General features: G+C 35.1%; 1 protein-coding gene across 1 annotated transcript; it reads left to right on the top strand.

The window, feature by feature from the left end:
• Window positions 1–2,836: 2,836 nt before the first annotated feature.
• LOC149807381 (uncharacterized) lies at window positions 2,837–23,800 on the top strand. Its single transcript, XM_089954321.1, has 3 exons — window positions 2,837–2,981; window positions 5,893–5,937; window positions 7,670–23,800. The coding sequence occupies exons 1-3, from the start codon at window positions 2,837–2,839 to the stop codon at window positions 14,113–14,115; spliced, it is 6,636 nt and encodes a 2,211-aa protein (XP_089810447.1). The 3' UTR covers window positions 14,116–23,800.
• The last annotated feature ends 208 nt before the right edge of the window (window positions 23,801–24,008 follow it).

A 24,008-nucleotide genomic window follows, 5' to 3' on the forward strand; every position in this document is an offset into this window, starting at 1 on the left:
CTGAATTCCATTGAGTATAACAAGTACAGCTGGCACCTCTGTGGTGATTTGAAGGTAGTTGCCCTTTTAATGGGACTGCAGCAAGGATATACAAAATACATGTGTTTCTTATGCGAGTGGGATAGCCGAGCAAGGGAAATGCACTACATGAGGAAGGAATGGACTCACAGGCAGAATGTAGCCATTGGAGAGAAGAATATCCAACACCCAGCTCTGGTTGAGGCTCAGAAAATCTTGCTACCACCCCTTCACATCAAACTAGGTTTGATGAAGAACTTCGTGAAAGCCATTGACCGGACTTTGCCAGCATTCCGATACCTGCATGAAAAATTCCCTCGACTCAGCGAAGCAAAGATTAAAGAGGGAGTTTTTGTGGGTCCTCAGATTCGAGAGCTTTTCAAAGATGACCGGTTCAACAACTTGCTGGAAGGTGACGCGAAACAAGCATGGAATGCTTTTCGCCTAGTTTCTACAAACTTCCTCGGAAATGTTAGGGCAGAAAACTATAAGGAACTAGTAGAAGACATGTTGATGAAGTATAAGAAACTTGGCTGCAATATGTCTCTAAAGATTCACTTCCTTCATTCCCATTTGGATTTCTTTCCTAGCAACTGTGCTATTGTTAGTGATGAACACGGCGAACGTTTTCATCAAGATATCGCAACAATGGAACAAAGATACCAGGGAAAATGGTCCACTACAATGCTGGCTGACTACTGCTGGACACTCCTCAGAGATGCTCCCGAACAGCTGTACAAGAGACAGGCGAAGAAATCTAAGATGTAGTCAATGACTTGATTTTTTATAGGTAGGCTATTACAGTTGACCTTTTACTATTGGAATGCATTTCGTTATGTAAACATTAATTTCTTGCAGATTACAAAAAAACTAGAGCCAATTTTGCAATTTGACTGTCATATTCGTGTTCAGCACATAAAAATTGATAAGAATTGACTAATTTTATTTCAGTAACATGACTTTTGTAAAAATTTGTTGTCCAGTGTAATTAGGGGATGAAAGCAATTTTTACAAGGAATATGACATACATATGACAGAACTACTTGATGGGCGTGAAATGTTCACACGTTTTGGTTTTGTGGTAACACTCTTGTACCTGCATTAATGTAATACATGAATTCACCATAGAAGTTTAATCATTGTAAATAGTGGTGATGCTGTTGGACACCTTCACAGTGCTCATTTTCATCGTGATTTACTTTGACTTTAGAAGAGTTATTGCTGCATTTTGGAATGACCAGACTATATTTTGCTTTAATTTACTTTCCTTATCCACTCGGAGAGAATTGTGTGGTGTCCCTCTTTCTGTTCAGATGGTGCATCACTTGACCATCACTGACCAGATAACTCCTTTAGATGTGCTACATCACAATTCCAGCCACCTGCAATGCAAGTCTACATATAACTTCATTTGTGATCCACACATGACAGCATCCATTAGGGGCCATCTCACCCAGGGCTTCACAACAGTCTTGGTTTTGTGTATTAATGTGTTCCAATAGCTGATGGTAATGTTCTTCAGCAAGTTCAAAGTCAGTCCCCTCACTGGCACTGTCTCCTCCAGAATAGATCACTTGTGTGAACTGTTTGAAGTTATAAATTTTGATGTCACCTATGATTATAGTTTCTATCGTTTCCATTCTCTTAATTGATGTGTTTCTATTTGGCTGTGTATTAGGTTCCTACTTGTTGGTCTTTGTTTCCAAAGACAGCCTTTGTTCTATATATAGTGTTACAACTCTTTGGTCTTAAACTAAATAACAGAAAAGAGTGAAATCCAACAAGTTTAGTAAAATTCAACAAACAGTTTATTTCCCTATAATACAAAGTTAAAATGTAAAAGAAAACTGACAGTATTATGAATTAAATCACAAATAGTCCTAAAAGTTATGTCGCAAGTCCAGAAGTATAGTGTTCTAAATGAATTCCAGTATTGATTGTGCAGATGTGACAGTAACCTTGAATAGTTTGATGTGTTAAGAATCCTGATGTATTACAATGATTTAATCCAGGATGTCCTTGAATGAATTCAAAATAATTTAGTCTTAAAGTAAATGAGCACTTTGTAACTCAATGAATAATTTATATTAAAAAATTTCTCAGATTAAATCTGAACACCACCAAAGTTAAAGATAGGAATAAATAATTCTGATATAAATAACCTTAATATAAGAAAAACTTAGTCATGATATGAGGACAGGATGAGTGTCAAAACTTCATTTCTAGAACATTCTAAGTTTGTAAACAAGGTCATGTCTTTTACTTAAACGTTTGTGAATCACTAACAAATGTCAGGTAGACCAGAATTTCTGATGGGAAAACCAGTGTCCTGAGCTCAAATTAAAGTAAACAGTAAACAAAGTAAACAAAACTTCATTTCTAGAACATTCTAAGTTTGTAAACAAGGTCATGTCTTTTACTTAAACATTTGTGAATCAGTAACAAATGTCAGGTAGACCATGAATTTATGATGGGAAATCAATGTCCTGAGCTCAAATCAAAGTAAACATGTTGACCTTCAAGTGATAATTATCATAAAATATAATCTACTATCATAGACAAATATTAGCTGTATAAGATGTTGTTTACAAAATGATCTTACACACTACAATCCTGGACAAAAAAATTAGGTGGATTTTAGAATTAGTAGATTTCTTAGGCTTAAGTCATTTGATTGATTGATCCAATTAAAACTAATGCTTTTCTCATTGAGGAACTATTGTCTATTTTCAAGACTAATGTCTGGGTGTGTGTGCTGATTTGTGATCTTTTATTAGTTGACTTGATCTTTTCATTATGATTTGTTTATTTGCATTCGATGTCTGTCCACCTGTTTCAGCAAGGTTTCAATGACTTTAGTGAGCTTGACAATGTTGGCACCAAACAAACAATTTGGGTCTGGTACACTGTAGTTGTCTGGGATTATTTCTTTGGGTGCTTCAGCTTGGCAGGGGCTATGGCTGGTGAAGATACCATTTCTGAATAGGTCGTACATGTAGTCAGGGCCATTGCAAGTTTGCATTGGATCAAACAGTGCCCCAGGTGACCATCACCTTCAGCCCTCATCCTATTGGAAAAAAATATGGCAAACTCCCTGAAATGGAGCCATCCAGGTTTGGCACTCTGGGCGATTGTCTATATCGCCATCCCCTTGCAATGGCCCTGCATGCAGCTGCCAGCTGAACTGGGGGAATCTAATCAATTTAGCTTAAAATCAGTGTCATAGATAAAAGTGTCTCTTTGTGATTCTTTTTTCACTCCATAGCTTTGTTCCATAGCTTTTTATTTCTTGATGGTCATGATCATTATAACAGGAACCGTAAGAGAAACCTTCAAATGATGATGGCTCTAAATCACTTAATATTTCTGGACTGTATATACAGGTTAATTTGTTTTCGTTATCGATGTTGGTGAATTTTGAGTTACATTAGCAAGTTAAATGTAGACTATTTTGAGAAGATTGTAAGGAACATAAAGTTTAATATACACAGCAGTTAGGCTTAATTGGAAGTTAGTCAAAAATATCTATATATCAAAGTCCGTGCAATAAAGCTTCACTGCAGTTTATATGAATTGAGAAGCCATGTTTGAGTCATTGTTTTATGCCATTTTGAACATACGCTCATGACTCAAAGTTGCAAATAAATTTAGACTAAAACATCTAGTTGCTGAGTAAATTTTGCAGAACAGTCACTGGCTGGCAGTAAAAAAAAAAAAAAACAAAACCAAGGCTCATTTATGTCGATCACAGGGGCTTGTATCTTTGTTTACAATTTACCTATCAGTCATATGATTCATGTACTATAAAAACTACAAGGGAGAACATGCCTCACACATCCTATTTATGAATCAAGGCTGATATTTCAAGCTACATTTCATGACTTTATTTTTAAGTTGATAGCCATTCAGCAACCAATACATTAGACTTACATGGACCCCTTACACTGATAATTCACAGAGCACAAGTTCACAAAATTTATTGAAAAATATACAAATCTAAACATTATACTGTATGTTAACATCCGTTACATCAATAAACAATATGAATTTATCCAGATATAATTGAAAATTGCTTTAGCTAAATAGACCTTTTAGCATGCAGTCTTGTTTATTTTAATTTGCATTGTGCTTATTTTTCAGGGTTTTTTTTTTTCTTTCTCTTTCTAATGTTAATGTAGTCAATATCAGCATATCAGACTTCGCTGTTGGGCCAGTAATAATAATAATAATAATAATTACTTTATTTAAAGAGGTTAACACAATTAACTAAGAACTTGTGCTTGGCTAATGCAGATTTTTGCAGTGTATTGGTCCTCTTCAACCGAGACAGAAACAAAATGGTCCGGCCCAGAAATGTTATAGATTTCCAATTTTGACATTGTAAAGTGTTGTCAAGGCTGCTTGACATCTTTTAAATTCAAAAGCACAACAGTTGATTTAGAGTGTGTGCTAATTGATTTTGAAGAGCTTTTCAAAACTATATTATTCATGCAGTAATTGAATTTGAAACCTCAGAAATTATTTTCAAGATCAGTCTATTAATAGAATTACAGAGCTCTTACATTTATTTGTAGAGCTGATTTATTGAATTGAATATGTCTTTAAGTTATTTATAGAGGTCACTAAAGAAGCTAATTAATGTTTTAATGGTGGCATATATATATATATATATATATATATATATATATATATATATATATACCCTCAAAGTCTTCAATATGCCTTTTAGACTTTATTCACAGTGGAAAATTTCATAATTCCAGAGGTCTCGCTAGGATTTAAAACTAGGAGTCCAGGACTCCTATTTTGGAAACAACAGCAGTCCCACCAGCAGAAGTTGCAGTCCCCTACCAGAAGCATATTGGGCATACCTAAAGTGGCTAAATTTCCAAATGATTAGAACCAGTAGTTGCCAATGAGTTTAAATTTCTCACTTCTTTACAATACTGATATATAACTCTGGTTTGTCCATTAAAGTGAGAGTGGATTATGACAGGCCAAGGAAATGTCTTACTCCATGCACTAAGCTAAGCATCACAGATAGTATTCCATGTGAAATATCAGTTCTTGCAACTTCTAGCACTCTGTTTAATCCCATTACAATCTTCGCTAATTTTTTATTTTTTTTTTTGCCCCAAAATATTTATCTAAATTTGCAAACAGCATTTTGTCTAACTCTAAACACGTCTTGATTTCGAGGTCACATGCACTGCTTATGGTTACACTTGTTCATTTGATGTACTCTTACACAAAAGTACATCACTGGGTCTTTCTGTCTCTGTATTCGTTCATTGTAAATATCATTACATTTTCCCACCACTCTGCAGCTAGTCAAGCCTTTGAACTTGCCGTCATGTTCTCCATATGTACTCTTACAATGACTACATGTACATCTGGGGGTCTTTCAGCCGCCGAAGTTTCTCATTCTAAATATTAGCACGGCTAAAATGATCATTTGATCAACACATTTTCCCACTCGTCAGATGGTTGAAGCAGGGCTGGCAAACCCTTGAATTTGCCGTCCGGCAAATGTGTGCGTACAGAGGACTGCTGTACAAGTGATTTTCTGCGTCCCATAAAAAAAAAAATTGCGTCCAAATACGCGTGATTAAGCGTTTCCGAGACCTCTGAATTCCACACAAAATTAAGTTACTTAGCTTCTTTGGTGTCCCCCCCCCCCCCGTTTTATAAATTATTACTGCATATTGTTATATTGTGCAGCATCTTTCAAATTCAGATTTCCAAATTGAGCAACAACCATATATTGGGTAGTATACGTAAATCATTGGTTAATAACGTCTTCTTTCCGCGTCGGTTGCCCTTTGCACCTGAATAGTATATTAGTCAGGTTATAAACAAACGGTAAGTTGTAAGTTATTCCTAATGGCTATAAATACAACTATCGCGTGCTGGAGCAAGGTAACTGCGTAAACAAGTATATATATATATATATATATATATATATATATATATATATATATATATATATATATATATATATATAATCATGACAGTGAATGTAATTGCTGAGACTGTTCGAAAACAATATGAGTAAAGCAATTTTTCTTTGAAAATGCAATCGCGCAGAAATCGTTTAGTTTTGGAGAAAGAGGAAGTGCTATTGGCGGACGACCAGAGTTCCCCCTAATTTCGACGACAGAGCCTGGTTGCACACACTATTTACCGTTGCGTAACATTTACTTACAGAAATGTAACGAAAATATACTTTAATTTAAAAAGCAGCATTTATTCAGTAGTAGAATATTTTTGAGGTCCACGTTGTCTGTGGTTCATTCTAAATTTAAGTCAAGGCATAATAACACCCACCCACCACCATTGATTTATTCAGGATTTTAACACCGATGGGAAATTTCCCCTCTGTGGCACTCTGGAATTTTCTTGAGGAATGATGGAGAGGGGGCATTTTCTATTGGAGAATAATATCCTTGAATGGAACTCGGTATTGTTGCTTGCAAATGTTCATGTAGTTTATAATCTAACATGGAAGGACTCTTCTCAGGTGACCTATTTAAAAATCAGTTCGTGTAGCGTATTGAATTTGGTACCGATGCTTAGCTCATGCATTTGACCACGTATGCCTACTCAAAGTTGACACTATCAAACCTTTAAGGCATGCCTGACCATTTTCCCATGCTACCAATCAATGTTGCCATGATCTCGTCCGCTTAACATGCAGATGCAATGAGCAGAAGGGAATACTGCCATTTCATTACTAGATCCAAAATTACATTGTGCCATTTGATAATCTGATTTGCATATCAAGCATGTGCGATCGTGGCCATATTGATTGGTAAATTTTTTACATTGCGTCAAGTTGAATTAATGGGTTTGTTTTTGTTTATGTATTATTTTTTTTTATAGTTCAAGTAAATGCCTGATTTTAGTATTTCAAATTTGGATCTCTACACTTCTCTCTAATTTTCCCTAACTTGGTCCTATTCTGTAAAGGTCAGAAGTAATTTTATCAGAATGTTTTGATCTAGTGCATACCCATGTGTTTGTATGTATATTACAGTAAATTTGTAGCACTGCATTTATCTCTTTTTATAAATATTTATTCATTATGCTTCACAAGAACAGCACTTACTTGGGGGCATATAATGTGACTCTTGTCCATATGTAAGTGTTGCATTTTGGTCAATAAGACACTGGTGGGACATATTAAATGAACACATTTCTAGTTTATTTATTTATTATCCACTCACTTCAGTCTCTGTATACTGAGATACTGGCCAATGAGTTTACTTGGATGATTTATGATAGTGCCTGTGCCCAATTTTGGGATGAAAATTGAGCATTTGGGAGTAAATTTCTGAAGCATAAATTGCTGAAATTGGAAATTTTGAATGATTTTAAAATATATTACATTGGCATTGGAGTCTTTTCTGCCCCAGGGGACACCTAGAAAAGATTTATATATCACAAGACACACACAGACACACACACACATGATCTTGCATGTGAACATGGGTGCTTATGTCATATGAAATGAGTTGAATATATTCTATCATTCGCAAGCCTAGGCAAGCAAAAGGTAGAAATATTTTGACATGTTACATATATAAATAATATGAATTTGTTAATGTAACTAACAATAGTCATTTGTTAAATTTATTTTCTTATTTATCAGGAAAAGCCCTCTTGCTGAGAGCATCCCAGAGTGCTGAATGTGGAAGTTCATCACAGGATCCTGTTGAGAATGCACGAAGTCTTGGGGTGAAAGTTCAGCTGGCTAACTCTTTTTTTCAATCAACTAATAAATTTCTGTCTCAGGTTAAACAGCTGAGATCCAGCAAAAATAAAGATGATGTGGGTATTTCTCCAATCTCATGGCATGGGAAGGACAAGAACTGTAATCCAGTGGTGAAAGTGGAAGATTTACAACACCTTTATAGACCATGTATGAAACAGTTTGAGCATTTTCCAGCAGTGAAATTTAGTGATGATTGTGGCTCGCCATTCAGTGTTGGAGTTGTTTTGTTCAAGCAAAATGATAATAGGGAGCAAACAACGAAGAAAAAAGCTTCAGCCCGCTTGACCCAGAAAGGTGGATATTGTGAGACATGTGATCATTGGTTTAAATGTACAATGAGTGAACACCTGCAGAGCAAAAGGCACAAACGTTTTGTGAGTGATCCAGGCAATTTTGATTCTCTTGGAAAGATTATAAGTGATTTGCCTGATCTGACAAAGTTTCTGTCAAAATATTGTTCCTCAGATGACCATGCGTCTAGAATATGTGATAAAATGGAAGAGGAAGACACGTTGGAAAAAGAATCTGCTCTTGAACTTTTGTCTGAAGATGTGGATCAGGTGTTAAAAGAAATAGGACCAAATCTTGATTTTGATGTTCCTATGGAAACAGATTCCTCAGGGAGTGAGACAGAATCCTATGATATAGAGAAGTTGTTATCTGATAAGCGATTGATCAGTTCACCCAATGTTGAAAATGTGATTGATACACATAATAATGTGGTAAAGGTAATTAAAGGTGTCAGTTTGGAGAAAAATGAGACTGGTTCCAATTGTGAATGTTGTACTCCCAATACATCAGGTGATATTATAAAAGAAGATAATCCAGACAGGGACTCTAGTCTTTCAGCCACAAATTTGAGACAAAAATTTATGAAATGGACAATTAAAGATAATACTGATAATAAAAACATTTTTCATGATGATAAATTTGCACATAATGAGGACGACATTATCAAAAGTATTAAAACTGAAGCTGTTTTCAGTTCATCAGATCATTGTTTTGAAAATAATGGAATACAAGATATAATATCTTACCTTCAGCAAGATTCTCCACAATCCCAAAATGAAGTTGCAGATCTTGTTGCTGATCAGCACAGTAAAGGAATTTCTTATGATGAAAACCACAAAAGGTTAGAAGCAGTGGATAATGGCCCAAATAATGTAGGCAGTGGGATGGCACATGAAGAAGCAAATGGATCATGTTCAGTGTGGCAGACCAATGGGCCTGAAGTAGACTGTATTGGAATAGGCAGTGAGATTGAAATTGCATGTGAAGGCTCACCTGCCTGTCCAGAGGAATTACCAGTTGATGATGTTGGCAAACAGAATGAGTCTTTTTCCCCAGTTATGAATATTGAAATTCCATGTAATAGATTACATGAAGAGTCTGAAGTGGAACACAGTGACTTGATCAGTGATGCTGATGATGCTCATCGTGCTGTTACTTGCCATCATACTGATGGACCATGTAGTGGTTCACCTGATGAGACTGTTGAAAAATTTGATGGCACAACAAGTCAGACTGAAGTACCATGTAATGGCCCATCCAGTCAAATGCAGACAACTTGTAATGGTTTACCTAGTGTATGTGAATCATCATGCCACAATACAGCCAATGAGATGAAGTCAACATGTAATGCTTCACGTAATCAGAATGAAGTTGCCAGTAATGGATCACCCACACATGTTGAAGCAATAAGTGCTTGCTCACCCATTCAGTCTATCACACAGCATGATGGCTCATCAAATCATGCAGAAGTACCATGCAACAGTTTGATCTCACATATGCAATCAACTGAAACGGCTTCATCCAGTCAGAATAAAATGCCAGGAGACAGTTCACCCACTGAGACAGAAACACCAACTGATGACTCTTCCTGCCAAAGAGGATCATCATGTAATGTGCCATCAGATGGGACATCATATAGTTGCCCAGCAACTCAGAATTTTATGCAGAGTGATCCTTCACTTGTGCAGAAGGAAACATTCTTTAATGATTTAGTCATTCAGACAGGAACATTAAGCAGTGATGTCTTGATAGATTCCGAAGACTCTAGTTCATCCATTCTGATTCCAGCAGTTCATGATGCTTCATCTTTTCAGATGCAGGAATCAAACTTAGCTATTAATGAAAATGGAGCAGTAAATGAATATTTAACTAAGCAACCTGAAATTGTTAAATCAGGTGATAGATTAAATGAACAGCTTGAAAGTGATGTTAAAGTTAAAGATTTGGAGAAATTAGAAAACTGTAATTATAATGTATCTGAGACTAGTCAGATGTTGGAACAGAACAGTTTAGCAGGGAGTGGTATAGGTGATACATCAAGAAACATAATTGATCACTCACCTCTATTCAGCAATGGCTCTTCAAATCCAACCCAATCAGATGACAAACTGCCTCTGTCGGCACCTGATGGCACCAGTGTACAGATGACATTTGAAAAAATGCAGTCAGCAGACATAAGATTTAGAACTGTGGACAGTACTCCAACTGTTACTAAGGTGACCACCCATCCTTCCTTCAGCATTTCCAGTCTGCTTGGCAATGACAGGGTAAACTATAAGAAAGACTCAAATGCTTTTCAGAAGGAGAGTTTGGAAAATTTGTATGATCCAAATATTTGCAATAGAAAAGCTGAAGAGGAATCAATTGATAGTGATTATGATAAAAGATCAATCACAAACGACCTTTTGGAACCCAAGACAAATCAAACTTCACACAAATTTGAATTTGTATATTCACCAATTAGTTCAGTATACAGTGATGATGGGGATAAACTTGACAATCTTTCACATATGGACACTGACAGTGGGCAAGAAACAGAGAATTATTATTCTACAAGTCCTTATTGTGGCAAATCAGCACATAATACAGTTATTTCTAAACCGTGGAGAATTCTCAGAAAGAGTCGACGGACACAAGAAAACCCATCTACTAAGTTCACCAAATCAAGCATGAGTACACACAATAAACTAGACCCGCAGTCAGTTTGTACAGATAGAACTACCAGTAGATCCAGTCATTCTGTAATACATTTGAACTCTAAAAGAACTGATATTGTGCCTGTAAACATTAAAGGAGGTGCTGAAGTACAAATTGAGCAGTTACCTCCAACGGCTCAACCAGTGAATGCCATTTCAGCATTAAAGATGAGGTCTAGCTTGATTGCTAGGAGAACCAGATCTAGAAAAGGTAGTATCAGCCAGCCTATGAGCCCGCTGTGTATTGACACTACTCAAAGCAAAAGAAGTCTATCAGTTCCAGTAACAAAAGATATGCATACCAAAAGAGACATGTCACCATTTGCTCCTGTTAATGTGAGCATGGATTATAATATCTCAAGTGAAAACACAGCAAAATTAACAGATCAGATGAAAGGCTACCAGGCAGTGGAAGAAAACGCATGCAGAAATGGGATTGAAGTACCATCCTCTGAAGTTTCCTGCACTATCCCAGCTACATCTCTTGGCATCACCAGTTCTAATTTCTCTTTCATGATGCATAATACTGAGAGTGTTCCAGTGAAGAGTACTTGTGTAAATCTAGGTTATCCTCTGGGAGATGTGGATTCAGTTGCTCCAGCTACTTCACCATATGATAACAGTCAAATCAGCCAGGATGGTCACTCTACTTTAAGTAAAAGCATTCAGTCACCAGGACATTTTATTCACTTGCCAGCAAGTTCTGAGTTAAATGAATCTCAAGGATGTTTTAACCAAATGACAGCTGTCACTGTTACCCAGCCAGTCTCACCAGCACCAGTATTCCCTCAGATATACAGTATGTATGAAAGAAGTCCTCATGGCTCCTGTGCTTCAAGTCCACATTTCATGCAAAGTCCACAACCTTATTCTTATGTAAGTCCAGGTATGACAAGAGTGCAGATTCCATACATGGAACACATAATAGGTTCTCCACATACAGCAGTGGATACAAGATCCACAGATGGCAGTGGTTTGACAAGGAGAAGTAGCACTTCTTCAGTTGGAAGTCCATTAGCTTGTCTAGACCCCAACTGGTTTAGTCAGCAGGTCCAGAACCAGAGGTTTGGATTTGACAACAGCCCTATACCCTCCCCAGTCAACATTCCATCCACAGTGTTGAACACTATAGCCTTCCAACAAAACCAGCTGGACAACATGGTACCCCAACAGTCTTCTGACCAAATACCAGAAATGCAGCCAGATCAACCATACAGTATGCATTTTCAGCCACAAGAATCATTTCCAATGCAAAATTTGACTTCATCTGTGTCTATGGGATTTGTGGAACATGGACAACATATAATGCATCATCCCAAGAATAGTGCCATGTTGCAAGGAACTAGTTTTCAAAGTTTGCCCATCATTGGTCAACAGCAGTCAGTGATTGTGAAATCAGAACAAGACAGACAGAAGATTTTGTTAGTGCATAATATTTCAGGGGAACTAAACATTCTTCCTCTAGGGCTGATTAAATCAAGTAAATCACTACAGAAAAAGACAGCAAACAAAAAATCTAACAGAAGATCAAGGAAAAAGGATCATTCCAAAGCAGAAATCAACTCCAATGACACCAACATTTTGGACAGAGCACTGGAATTGAGTGGAGTTTTTTGTGATGGGCAACAACAAAAATTAAATGATAGTGCATTTAAGACACGTATAATTCATGTTACTAATGGAACTCGGCTAGATAGCAATTATATAAGTGCACCAGTTCCTTTGGATGGTGTTCATCCATCTTATGTGTATATTCAATCAGATACCAATGCTGACCAATCACAGTCAGGATTCATTGTTCAGGGAGAGGGACAAGCAAATTTGAAGCCATCATTTTGCATTGTTCCAATGTCAAAAACATCTGCAGATAGTATCATGACATCAGATGCTAACATCGCAGAGTTTCCCTCCAGTACACCTGGTGATAATAGCATTGTCTTCAGAGATCTTTTGGATCAGGCAGAATCTGAGCTGAATGACCTTCTTATTGATATTGGTATCACCAATACAGGTTTTCAGCCTGTCATTATGTCACAAAATATTGAACAAGATGCACTTGATGTGCATGATGTAAACATGACAGCTGTGATCAAGACTAGTGTTGCAAAGGATTCATTAAGTGAGGAAAATAAAACAATAGGTCGAGAAAATAATTTGTTGACAGAAACAAGTACATTAAACATATCAAAAAATGAATCATCAGGGAACTTATCAGCGATCAGTACAAGTGTCTCAGCCAAAATTTTATTGGCACTCAGTAGAGAGGAAACACAGTCAACAGTAGTGACAAAAGAAATACATAAAAATGAAACAGAAAATGAGAAAAATTCTGTTGATATTGATGGACAAAAGGTTTCTGAAAACACAAAAAATTTAGAAACTGATTCACAGGTGGATTCAGGTCTGAATGACGATATTGACTCAATAATAGATTCTGAGGAAGAAACAGCTGATCCTGGACCATTTTCAATTTTGGGACATTTACAGAACAGTGAATCATCAAGAAAGTCTGCAGAAAAGACTCTGCAGTCTTCTAGGCATGATTTTCAGAGATATAGATCAAAAGAAAATTTATCTGAAATAAGTGAAATAGATTTGAGGCCATCAGATGGAGTTTTGCAGTCACGTCAGCCATTGCCTGCATCTGAGAACAACTTAAGCAATCAAAATGGTGTTTTGTCTCTTGATTACAGTTCCCATTCAACAGTTAAACCATTGGCTGAGAAAAATCAAAATGTTACATCAGAAGTCAGTCAATGGAAAAATTCAGTACGTAGCAAATGTGACATTCTTTCCCAACTGAATCAACACAAAATTTGTGCTCAGAAGAGTTCGAAAGTATTATCTCAAATGAATTTACAAAATAGTACTTCTGTTAGTGACCTTCTGTCTCAGATCAATCAATATAAACATGACACAATTAATAATTCTTTGTCTCATGTCGGCATGGACCAACAATTAATAAACAGTAGTGATTTCTACACTGATTCAGGACAGGAGAGTGCTGATTCAGAAGTTTTATCTGGTCGGACAATACAGATGTCACATTTAAGTAGGCGAAAAAATAAAGTAGGTACAAAATCTCCATGTACTTACACTATTAACAAGACAGGAGAAACAAAATTTAAGCTTTGCAAAGTGCTTCTGGCGCCTGTTCAACAGAAGACAAACCTGTTGCAACTTTGGAGAGTTCAGAAACGGGACGGTTGTCGCCTTGTGTTGAGTGCCAAGAAACGCAAGGCAAGTGGTTTCCATATTAGCTCAGCTGATAGTATTAATCTTAATACTGAGGTGAGTGAAGAGCCTCAAAGAAAGAGAAGATGTCTTGCATATTAAATTCCACTGTCAAAACAATTGACAAGTGCCATATTTAATAATACTGTAACCTGTTTGTAAGAAACTATAGGATTGGTGAAAACTATTTGTTGATATAAAATATATTCATTTGTTAGGGAGAATTTATCATAACACATTTTTCACATGATGTTCACCTTTATTAGTGTCATGACATATACAAAAAAACATTTACAGCACTGTGGCATAACACTTAGCAATGTTACACAGAAAAGTCCCTGAATAATCCAAAGTCCTGAACATTTTGTAGTTGATTTTTAAACTCATTTTCATTTGATGTAAAATGTATGCAACTTAAATTATACAATATGGCACTTGCTACAAGCAACTACTGTCATGATATTATTCAACTTGTTTTGTAATTTCATAACCTCTTGATTTAATCTGATGTGAATTAGGAAATGGTGCTTCCTAAGCCAAAGAGAACAGTGTTAGATTTTAGTAGTCCATTCTTATATTGTCATTTAGGAAACTAATCCAGCCTATAATTCCAGTTAGATTCTCTTTTCTTTTAATGGTACAAATACAAAAACTAGATGAGTACTGATATTATCAGGGAACCATGTTTACTTTAACTTGGTCCTTTTGTCACTTTTTTTTGTATCTGTGCAATATTCTATTTTGAAACTAAACTACATATGGCCTGGAGGTTATACAGCTTTCTTGAGCACAAGCTGAGACTGGATGAAAATTTTTATAACCACAAGACCTGATTTGACTTAAATGGTTCTTGTTTAAAAAAGAAAACAGTATTCAATTTTAGAATAGTCCACCCTTACAGTGCATGTTGTTACTTGAGAAACAAGCTTACGAGTTATACAAGAGAGTTTCTTCCATGACAAACACAGGGGGCCAGCCTTAAAATTTGTGGGAAAATAGAGTAGGATATGGGCTTATTATTAGATGATAATACTACTAGTAGATATTTGCCTGAATTCTTTTTCTAACAAAAAAGAGGTGGGGGCTGAGGACCTATTTTTAATCATATACTCTGTATCAGGTAATTATGCTTCTTAGTGTAGGAACAACTTCCCTCCTTGCCCACATGTAATTAACCCACCCATCCATCACAGTCTTTGGTCCGTCCCCTCTGCTCATTATGTTGCATCCCTCTTCTCAAAAGGTAAAGAAAACAAAACTCATGACTATTACATTTTCAGAGTTCTCTTTATTAAGAGTCCCTGCTTCCTGCACCTCAATTTCTAGCCCTAGACTCTCAATTTTTGAACTGAGTTAAACATTTCTCTATATGCTATGGCCTCACTTTTATGATGAACATGGTTATTGCATGCTTTCTCTTTTAAAAATCCTACAGGGAGCTTGCCTGTTTTTCAGTATTTTATGTATGAACATGATACTGAAGTCAATGTACAACTCTGCTTAGTTCAGTGTTGAAGATGCCATTCATGTCAGCAAGTTGTGTTTATCTTTTGTAGTGAACACTGTTCATTCATTCAAGATGTTCCAGTTTACTTCCCTTTAATGAAAAGAAAGAAAAAGATTGAGCTGTTACATTGTACATTGCTAAAGAGGGGAAAATGTGACAGGTGTGTTTTTGTATAATCTTGTGTATGGGGAAACTCCTCACTTGAGAAAAGAAAGTTGCTGATGGAATACAGTTAAAGCCATGCATTTATGTAACCAGTTATATGATTGTTTCAAAGAAATTTGGTTTTTCTTGAACTGTTCTGTATTTGAGTAACCTCTTGGCAGTAGTTTTCTGGATCTACATCAAATAGTGTATGGACTGTGGGCTCCAATTTCACCAGAATTCACAAAACTTTGTCCACATTAAAATTGAGCTGAGATCACTAATTACAGTTTGTAATTCAAATTACAGTTTGTTGAACAAGGTACTATTGATGATGCAGTGGTTTTCATCAGAAATAAAGGTAATTGGAAAAAAAGAAAACAATTTGCTTTCATCACTGTATTTTTCCCAAGATTATTAATATTTGGTTTTGTGGGTTTAACAACATTTTTTCAGGACACGATAGGCTATACAGGGTAGCCAGTATAGTTGGAGGAAGAAGTATTTGGGAAAATTTCTCATATACACCACATTGGTCAAGCTGAGACTCAAACCGAATGGACAGAGGTGAGATGTCAGCAGTCTGTAAAGGCAAGTGCTTTGGATCACTTGGTCATCCAGGCCCCAAACATTATGTGTAGCAATATCAGAATACCCTATATACTCACATATATGCTGGATCCAAGTTGCAAACTGTGGAGATCCAGATTTGTTATATAATGCATCAGCAGACCTGGATCTATGCAGTTTGTTCCGAGCAATCAGTAGAAAAAATGTAGATCCTAATTTGCCATAGCACAATGCACTGGCAGATCAGTGTCCACACTGTTTGACCCACCTTATAAGCAAGTATAGATGGTTGATAATGGATGTAAATATGATTTTTTAGAAAATCCTGGCCAGAAAACCACAAAATACTGCTGTTATTTAATGAAAACACTGATAATGCAAACCTGAGAATATATTTTGACAGATTTCTCAGTGTTAAGATTCTTGAACTTTAAAGCTGCTATACATAGAAGTGGAAATGTTTTTTTGTACACTTGAAGATGAAGGGTTACAATTTTTCGGACAAAGCATAATAGTAATGAATGGAAAGGGAGTATGAATTGCAAGATTTTGTCATAAAGCATTTATTACTCAATACATTTATATTATTATTCTATTACCACATTACAATTCATTATCATACTTTCCCCATGATGCTTTATTGTTGAGTCGTTGCTTTCATTCATTTTCATTGTCCATATTTGATGTCACAGGATACTGCCATTCTCTTTTTATTAAGTTTTGCATGTGGGTGTTAATGTAATTTTACAGTTTGTGATGAATTGTGTTCATAGTTTTGTATGTTTGTGTTGTAGTTTTATAAACCTTGAAAATTTTTGTTTGCCATTAAAATTTCTCAAATACACAGTGTATTATTTCATGTAAGAATAATTGTCCAGCATATTATAGTGTGACATGTATTTATACTTAGTATTTAACATATTTTATTTAAATTATTTCTTGCAATCTTCTCACATATCAATTTATTAATTCATCTCAGATAAATTATATCATTTTATTTTAGCTTGCATTAGATTTCCATTTTCTAAAATAACAACAACTTTGAAAAAAAGCATTTCCAGCCATAACATGATATTATCACAGTGGGTGAATGATGATGGATCATGCTGCATCAATAAATGTTAAAGGAATTGCTACTCGTCACATTGACAGATTTACATGTATCAACCAATACCATTCATTTTCTAGCAGATCATAAAGTTATCAAGAGAAGTAACAAGGTTTAAACTGGCCATTTACCAGGCAGTTTTTTTCTTCTTAAAAAATAATTTTTGTTGCTGGCTTTTCCTCATATATAAATGTTCCAATTATTGTTAAAAAGTTAAAAAATATCTGATTATCACTATAAAAGTTGAAAAGAATAATAAGACACCTCTCTTAAATAAATTTATTTGATGAAAGTTCTTATGCATATATTTTTTATCCAGCTTTTAAATATTAATTTAAAAAATTTGAAGATGTGTAACAAAAATGGACTTGATGCACAGCGAATATAATGTTTATGCAGAAACATTCTTAATTAAAGTTTGCAGTGTGAGTGATAAATTGATGTTTTAAAAAATGGTAGTTTCCAGACAAAATGTTTATTAATCAGTATCATAGTATTGCTTCATGATGTGTGACGTGCTGAATTCATCGATAACCCCACACTACTGCAAATTATTTGAATTAAGGTGTGCTGTTGATCTTCTGTGCAGCTCTCATATACAAAGATTTACAATGTCAGAGTTACTCTCTGAACACTAAATTCCAAAAGAATATAATTTTCTTGCTTAATAGGGTTATCATTGTTGATGGTTTGTTCATTGATTATTGATCCCCACTTTTTACCACCATTTTAAATAACAGGAAATTATGTTTTTTTATGTGTAGAGGAAGCTGATTTTAGAAAAAGCTGCAGTACCAACACTTGTATTTTCAGTTGAAAATATCCGACTCTTTTTGCTTTTATAAAGGAATAAGAAATCATATTGTGTATTTATTAAATAACAAGAGGTATTCATCTCTGGGAATAGAATTGTTATCCAGCAAAAACTTGAAACATTCTGTTGGTGGTAAAATAATAAAATGTTATTTGAATATGCAAGTCCTGTGTGAAGCAAGATTCTGTTTGTTCAAAATTTTTCATTTCCAATGTTGGTGTCTGTCAGCATGAAAATCTTTCACCTATTTTATTCATGGATTTTTTCAATAATCTTGTCAAACTTGTCTCACATGTATGTCATGATGGTTTGATTGATTTTAGTTATATAACTCATATTTTGATAAAAAAATTCAAATGTTGAAGACCATTTCAGATTGTACTTGTTACTTGATGTGGATGATTTGGTAATATTTTCTCAGTCTACTCCTGAGCTGCAGGCAACTTTAAATTGTGATGTATTTGAACTGTCAGGTGTGGAAACATGATGTGAATGCTGTGAAGACAAAGGTAGTTCAGTTTAGTATTCTACAGGTGAAGAAGGAACAAAGTTTTTAATTTAACCTTCAGTGGTGAAACACTTGAACTTGTAATTGAATTTCGGTATCTAGGATTTAACTTTGCAAGTAAAGGTAAATTTAACAATGTGAAAACCATGTTTGTTCATCTAGCCAGGAAAGCTATGATATTTGCTTTTTTTAAAAGACTAAAAAAACTGAATGGACCAGTAGATCTTTAATTTTGCATCTTTATGATGCTATCATATTGCCAATATTACTTTGTGGAACAGAGATCTGGGGATTTGTAAAATGTGATGTCATTGAGGCATTTTATATCAAGCTTTGTAACAATATTTTAAAGGTAAGACAATTTACAACTGTATATCATTGTTTATGGTCAGTTAACAGGACTCCAGTTAGTGCCACTATTAAGACTATAGTAACCTGCTTTTGGTTGAGAATTGTGTGCAGTAAGAAAGATTTTAAAAAATGTCACCCATTCTAAGTGATATCTTGCACCAGTTGCTTTGTAGAGATGTTGTGCATTCCAGATGGTTGATCTTTGTTATCGATATTCTTAATGATTGTGAACTATAAGGGTAATTAATATATCAGTAGAACTGTAAATTTATTAAATGTCACCATACATTAACAGGATAATTTTGTATTGTTGCTTAATTTGGTTTTGAAACATATTCGATCATAACCCCCACAAAATTGTGTAACTTATTTGTCATTTTTCTTGTACAAGTCACAAACTTCCCATAGAAGTTGTTTCGTTTTTGTTTATTGATAATAGGTGACTGGTCTGAGAGGCTCTGCCTTCTCTATGATAAACAAAACAAGAGGGGGGGATGGGTTTGACTGTATTTTTAATGTACTTATTTCAGAAGGGAATGAGCTAAATTTGTACATGTGCATCTGCTTAGTAAACTAAACATTGTTAACTTTAAAACCTTTAAAATCAACAAAGACCCTCCTGTCATTATTTAATTAACAAACAATTTTGAAATTTTGAACTGTCAAATGACATTGTTCGTTGTGTACACCTTTATGCAGTCATGTACACTAACACTCCCTATGTGGAATCTTTAGTGAAATAAATGTTTTAAGAATGTCTGAAATGACCATTTAAGTCCAGAACAGTGTGCATTGTATGCAGTTGGATTTTGACTAAAATCAGCAAAGTACTTACCCCCCCCCCCCCCCCCCCCCCATGTTTCCTATTGCACTGGTTTTAAAATTAGGCTAGGTAGGTATTTTTTAAAAAGAAACAAACATATAAAGAATAGTATATATAATGTACTAAGAGCTTCAGATACTGGGATAAACCAGATTAGATGCACAGATCAATTTCAGGATATTTTTGGGGGGTTTATTATTTGTTAAATTATTTTGGTTGGGGTTTTAAAACTCAGTGGGAAAAATTGCTAGTTTTATTTAGCCAAATACAAATAGTTCATTGTTTCTTGACATTGACTGATCATATCTGTTAATTAAAATAGCATTAGTACTTATTCAACCCTAATTTGCCAATTTTGGGTAACTTATTCATTTCTATTGGCTGTTAGTTGTCCTGGACAGTAGAACTTGGACTTTAGAGAACTGCAGGCTCTGAATTTGTTAAAGAAGTTTTTGGTTCGAGTTTTTAAGGTAGCAGGAAAAATAGTCTTACGGTATGCATTGACTGGGCAAATCATTCTGATGATGTTGCATATTTATATGGTTGATGTTTGTGTTATGGAACTTAAGGAACACATATCATTAATGAAATGGGGAAAAAAAACTACTTTTGGCAGCCCACACATGACTTTTCTTTCTATTTTGTTTGGTAAACAATGCACCTATACAAAAACAGGTTAGAGAGTTTTAATTCAACTAAGTCTAACCCATCTTGCAAATAAAAGCATTTATTACCTAGCTCTCTTGCAGCAATGCCTTAATGCACTCAATTATATGCACAAACCCAGGCTCTGCAATGCATGAGAATATGTATTACAGAGCCAGATAAATTGTAAACGTCAATTATTTCAGAAGTCGAAAGTTCACAAAATAAGATTTTTTTCCTTAAAATTATAAATTTCTGTATTGTCCACTGGTGTTAGCATTTCCCCATGGCAGAAAAGAAGTGTTCCTGGACCTGGCTCAGTAAATGATTAACTTTCAAGTTTTAAGACAGATGGGCGGTTAAAGCTGTTGAATAGACAATGGTTATCGTTAGAACAGGTCCATTTATACTGTTGTTTTAACTGTTGCCTTTGAATTTGTAATGTGGATGCAAATTGGGATGCACATGTGCGTCATTATGCACTGAAACTAGGTCACTGCTAAGTTTATGCAGCAGTAAAAGAAAACAGACCTGTATTAAAAATATATGGGCATATTTTAAGCTTATGCTTTCTAATTACCATTTATAAAATTGAAAGAAAATGCTATGATAGACAAAATTATGTAACATTTCATTCATGTGTGCAAGAATTGACATTTTTTGTGTAAAATCATGTGCATTTAGTAAAAAGATTAAAATTGGGCAGTGCACTAGTCAATTGATTTAATGTCAGTTTGTGCCATTTGTATAGTAGTATATGTATTGTAGTAGTTGTAGTAAGTGTTTATTAAGTGATAGAATGATTATCTTTGTGTTTTAAAAATGGAACATTTTTCTTAGCCATTGAGAATGACAGTGTTAATCTGTTAGTATAATTCAGTTGTCAAGTTTTATTGAATAGTTTATAGGTGTGATTATGGCAACAGTTTTGTATTCATTGAAATAATGTTAAGCTACTCAGGAGTTTCTTTGTTGTTGTTTTTTGTGGGGTTTTTTTTCGTTGTAAAGAACATACCCATAGAACAAGTTAGCCTTGTTATATTAACACATGGGTGTCAGCATATTTTGTCAATTCAGTTATTTGTGTGACAATTTGTCGAAATTTGCTTTGATGAAATAGCCTATTTGAGCAATGTTTTTGATAGCCATGTATTTCTTATAACCATTTTAAAAGCTGTATTGAAGAATGTTTTTATTTATTATTGCTGCAATTTGTGTAATGCTTCTTTTAGCACGTCATAATAATAATTCTGTTTGAAGTAGTCAATTATTTAAAAAATAATGTCCATACATCGTAGATGATTGCAATTCATTGAATAGACAAGTTTCCCGTGTCTTGAAATTTGCTTTTTAATTATTTGCTTCCATGCACACACTACCGTGCCCCTGGATGGTGTTTAACTTGCTTTGATATTTAAAGACCTAGAGGATTGCCATCAACTTTACACATATTCATCACATGGTCTAATCGGTTATAAGACTTGAAGAGAGGATCACGTTAGGCTCTCATGATCCTGGTCTTTTGACCCCTTCTGATAAAAATTCAAGGAAGGTCTCTTCTACTCGACATATTTACTATGGAAAAATACTTTATTAAGAAAGGATTCAGGTGATTGGATAAGGCTTAAAAGTTTGTTGGATTTTAAAACTGTTGAAATGTGTAAGAAGTTGAAACCATTTACTTGCTGTTTTCAGGTTCATGTCAGGCCACCAGATGGCTTAGTGATTCGCGACTAGACTGAATGAGTCAACGCACCATAGGAATCGGTTATGTTACGGTTGAATTACGTTGGATGAAGTGTACAGTTTCAAGGTCACGTGACATTTTGTGTTGAGTGCACGGAATCACACTGCAAACACAAGTTTTAAAAATATTATTCGTTTAACTTGCTTTGATATTTAAAGGACCTAGAGGATTGCCATCAAACTTTACACATATTCATCATATGGTCTAATCGGTTATAATGAAAATGGTGCCAATTCGGACATCCAAGTTGGCTGCCACAGTGGCCGTCTTGAAACTCTTGTGTTAGGTGCTTCTTCAGAATGGATGGTCATATGGACATCAGGTTTTCACTACCAGACTTATGATATCTAGTTGGTCCTGATTGAAAATGGTGCTTCTAGGACATCCAGTAATCAGCCATCTTGAAAATTTGTTGCCACTCCTGTACAATTTAAAAACTCGTACATTAACCAACTCGTCTAATTGGTCCTAAATGAAATGGTGCTGCTTGTACATCCAATACTGTCGGCACAGTGGCCATGTCGAAAATCTTACTGACAAATTTCTGAATGGATGGCCATATCAGCATGGGTTATCATTTAAAGACTTCTTACAATATATAGTTCGTCTTGAATGAAACTGGTTCCTATTTGACATCCATCATGGCAAGCATCCTGAAAATAATTTAATCACTACTAGATGGATGGTTACATCGGCATGGGATTTTCACCATTTGACTTTTTGTGATAACTAGTAAATGAAAATGGTGCCGATCTGACATACAATATAGCCACGCTTTCTACCGTTTTGAAAATCTTGTTATCAATACTCCGCAAAAGTCATATTGTCGTGGTGTTACCACTTGAAGATTTCTTACGATATCTAGTTACGTCTTTCTAAAATTTTGCCACTCTGACCGCTACCATGGTGGCCTTTTGAAAACCTATTATTGCTACTCCATGATGGAAGATATCAGCATGAGGTTTCACCAAAAGACAGTATGCTGTTTAGTTGGTCCGAATGTTGCTGATCTCGCGTCCAATATGGCTGCCACAGCAGTTCAGTGATTCAAATTCATGTTATTGCTACAAAATATCAAAGATTATTTAAACACTCATAAGAAAAAAACAAAAACAAATGGTCATATCTTAAAATCCTGGAATTCTTTTCGGCCAGTAGAGTGTTATTCTACTCGAGGGACTGTTCTGACACAAGGGACTGCCTGTTTGCCCAATATAAAGATGGAATTGAAAGACGGGAACTCAAGTCGAATTCATTTATTGCACAGTGGTGAATTTGTCCATTATTGCGATCTGTGCCTTTCACCAGCAAAATTTCTACAGATGCTTTAGTTTGTGCTTGAAAATCATTGGGTGAGTCTGCTTTATTGAACATGAAGTATTTGATATTATCGAGGCAGCAACATAGAGTAAAGTATGTTTTTAATCGTTATGCTCTGTGATAGCTGTATATTTAAGGGGAAAAGCGTTTTAACGAAGCGCCAAAGATAATGAAGTAATGCTGTTTTTATTTTTTACATACGATGTATATAGATTGAATTTACGGAAAAATAAAAAAGTCTTTTATCTAAGTATAAGCCTTCTGTATGAATAAATGCATATTTGACGCATGTTCACATTTTATAAGAGATTGAATTTTGTTGCAATGAAGCAAAAGTTATAGTCTCACTTGCTACATCGGTATTGTCTCACTTGCTTAAATGCCTGGAGTTTAATGTGCTTCATATGAACTTAGCCTAGCCGGTTTTTTTTTTTGTTTTTTTTTTTGTCCCTGCTTCA

Source organism: Sinohyriopsis cumingii, chromosome 1 (genome assembly GCF_028554795.1).
Source record: "Sinohyriopsis cumingii isolate HCF-2022 chromosome 1, ASM2855479v2, whole genome shotgun sequence".
Classification (NCBI taxonomy): Eukaryota; Metazoa; Mollusca; class Bivalvia; order Unionida; family Unionidae; genus Sinohyriopsis; species Sinohyriopsis cumingii.

Coding starts and splice junctions, on each gene's coding strand:
- LOC149807381 (XM_089954321.1), top strand. CDS start 2,837: ATGTCTGTCCACCTGTTTCAGCAAGGTTTCAATGACTTTAGTGAGCTT. Junction 2,982..5,892: donor CTTGGCAGGGGCTATGGCTG/GTGAAGATACCA, acceptor GTAAGTTGTAAG/TTATTCCTAATGGCTATAAA. Junction 5,938..7,669: donor CTATCGCGTGCTGGAGCAAG/GTAACTGCGTAA, acceptor CTTATTTATCAG/GAAAAGCCCTCTTGCTGAGA.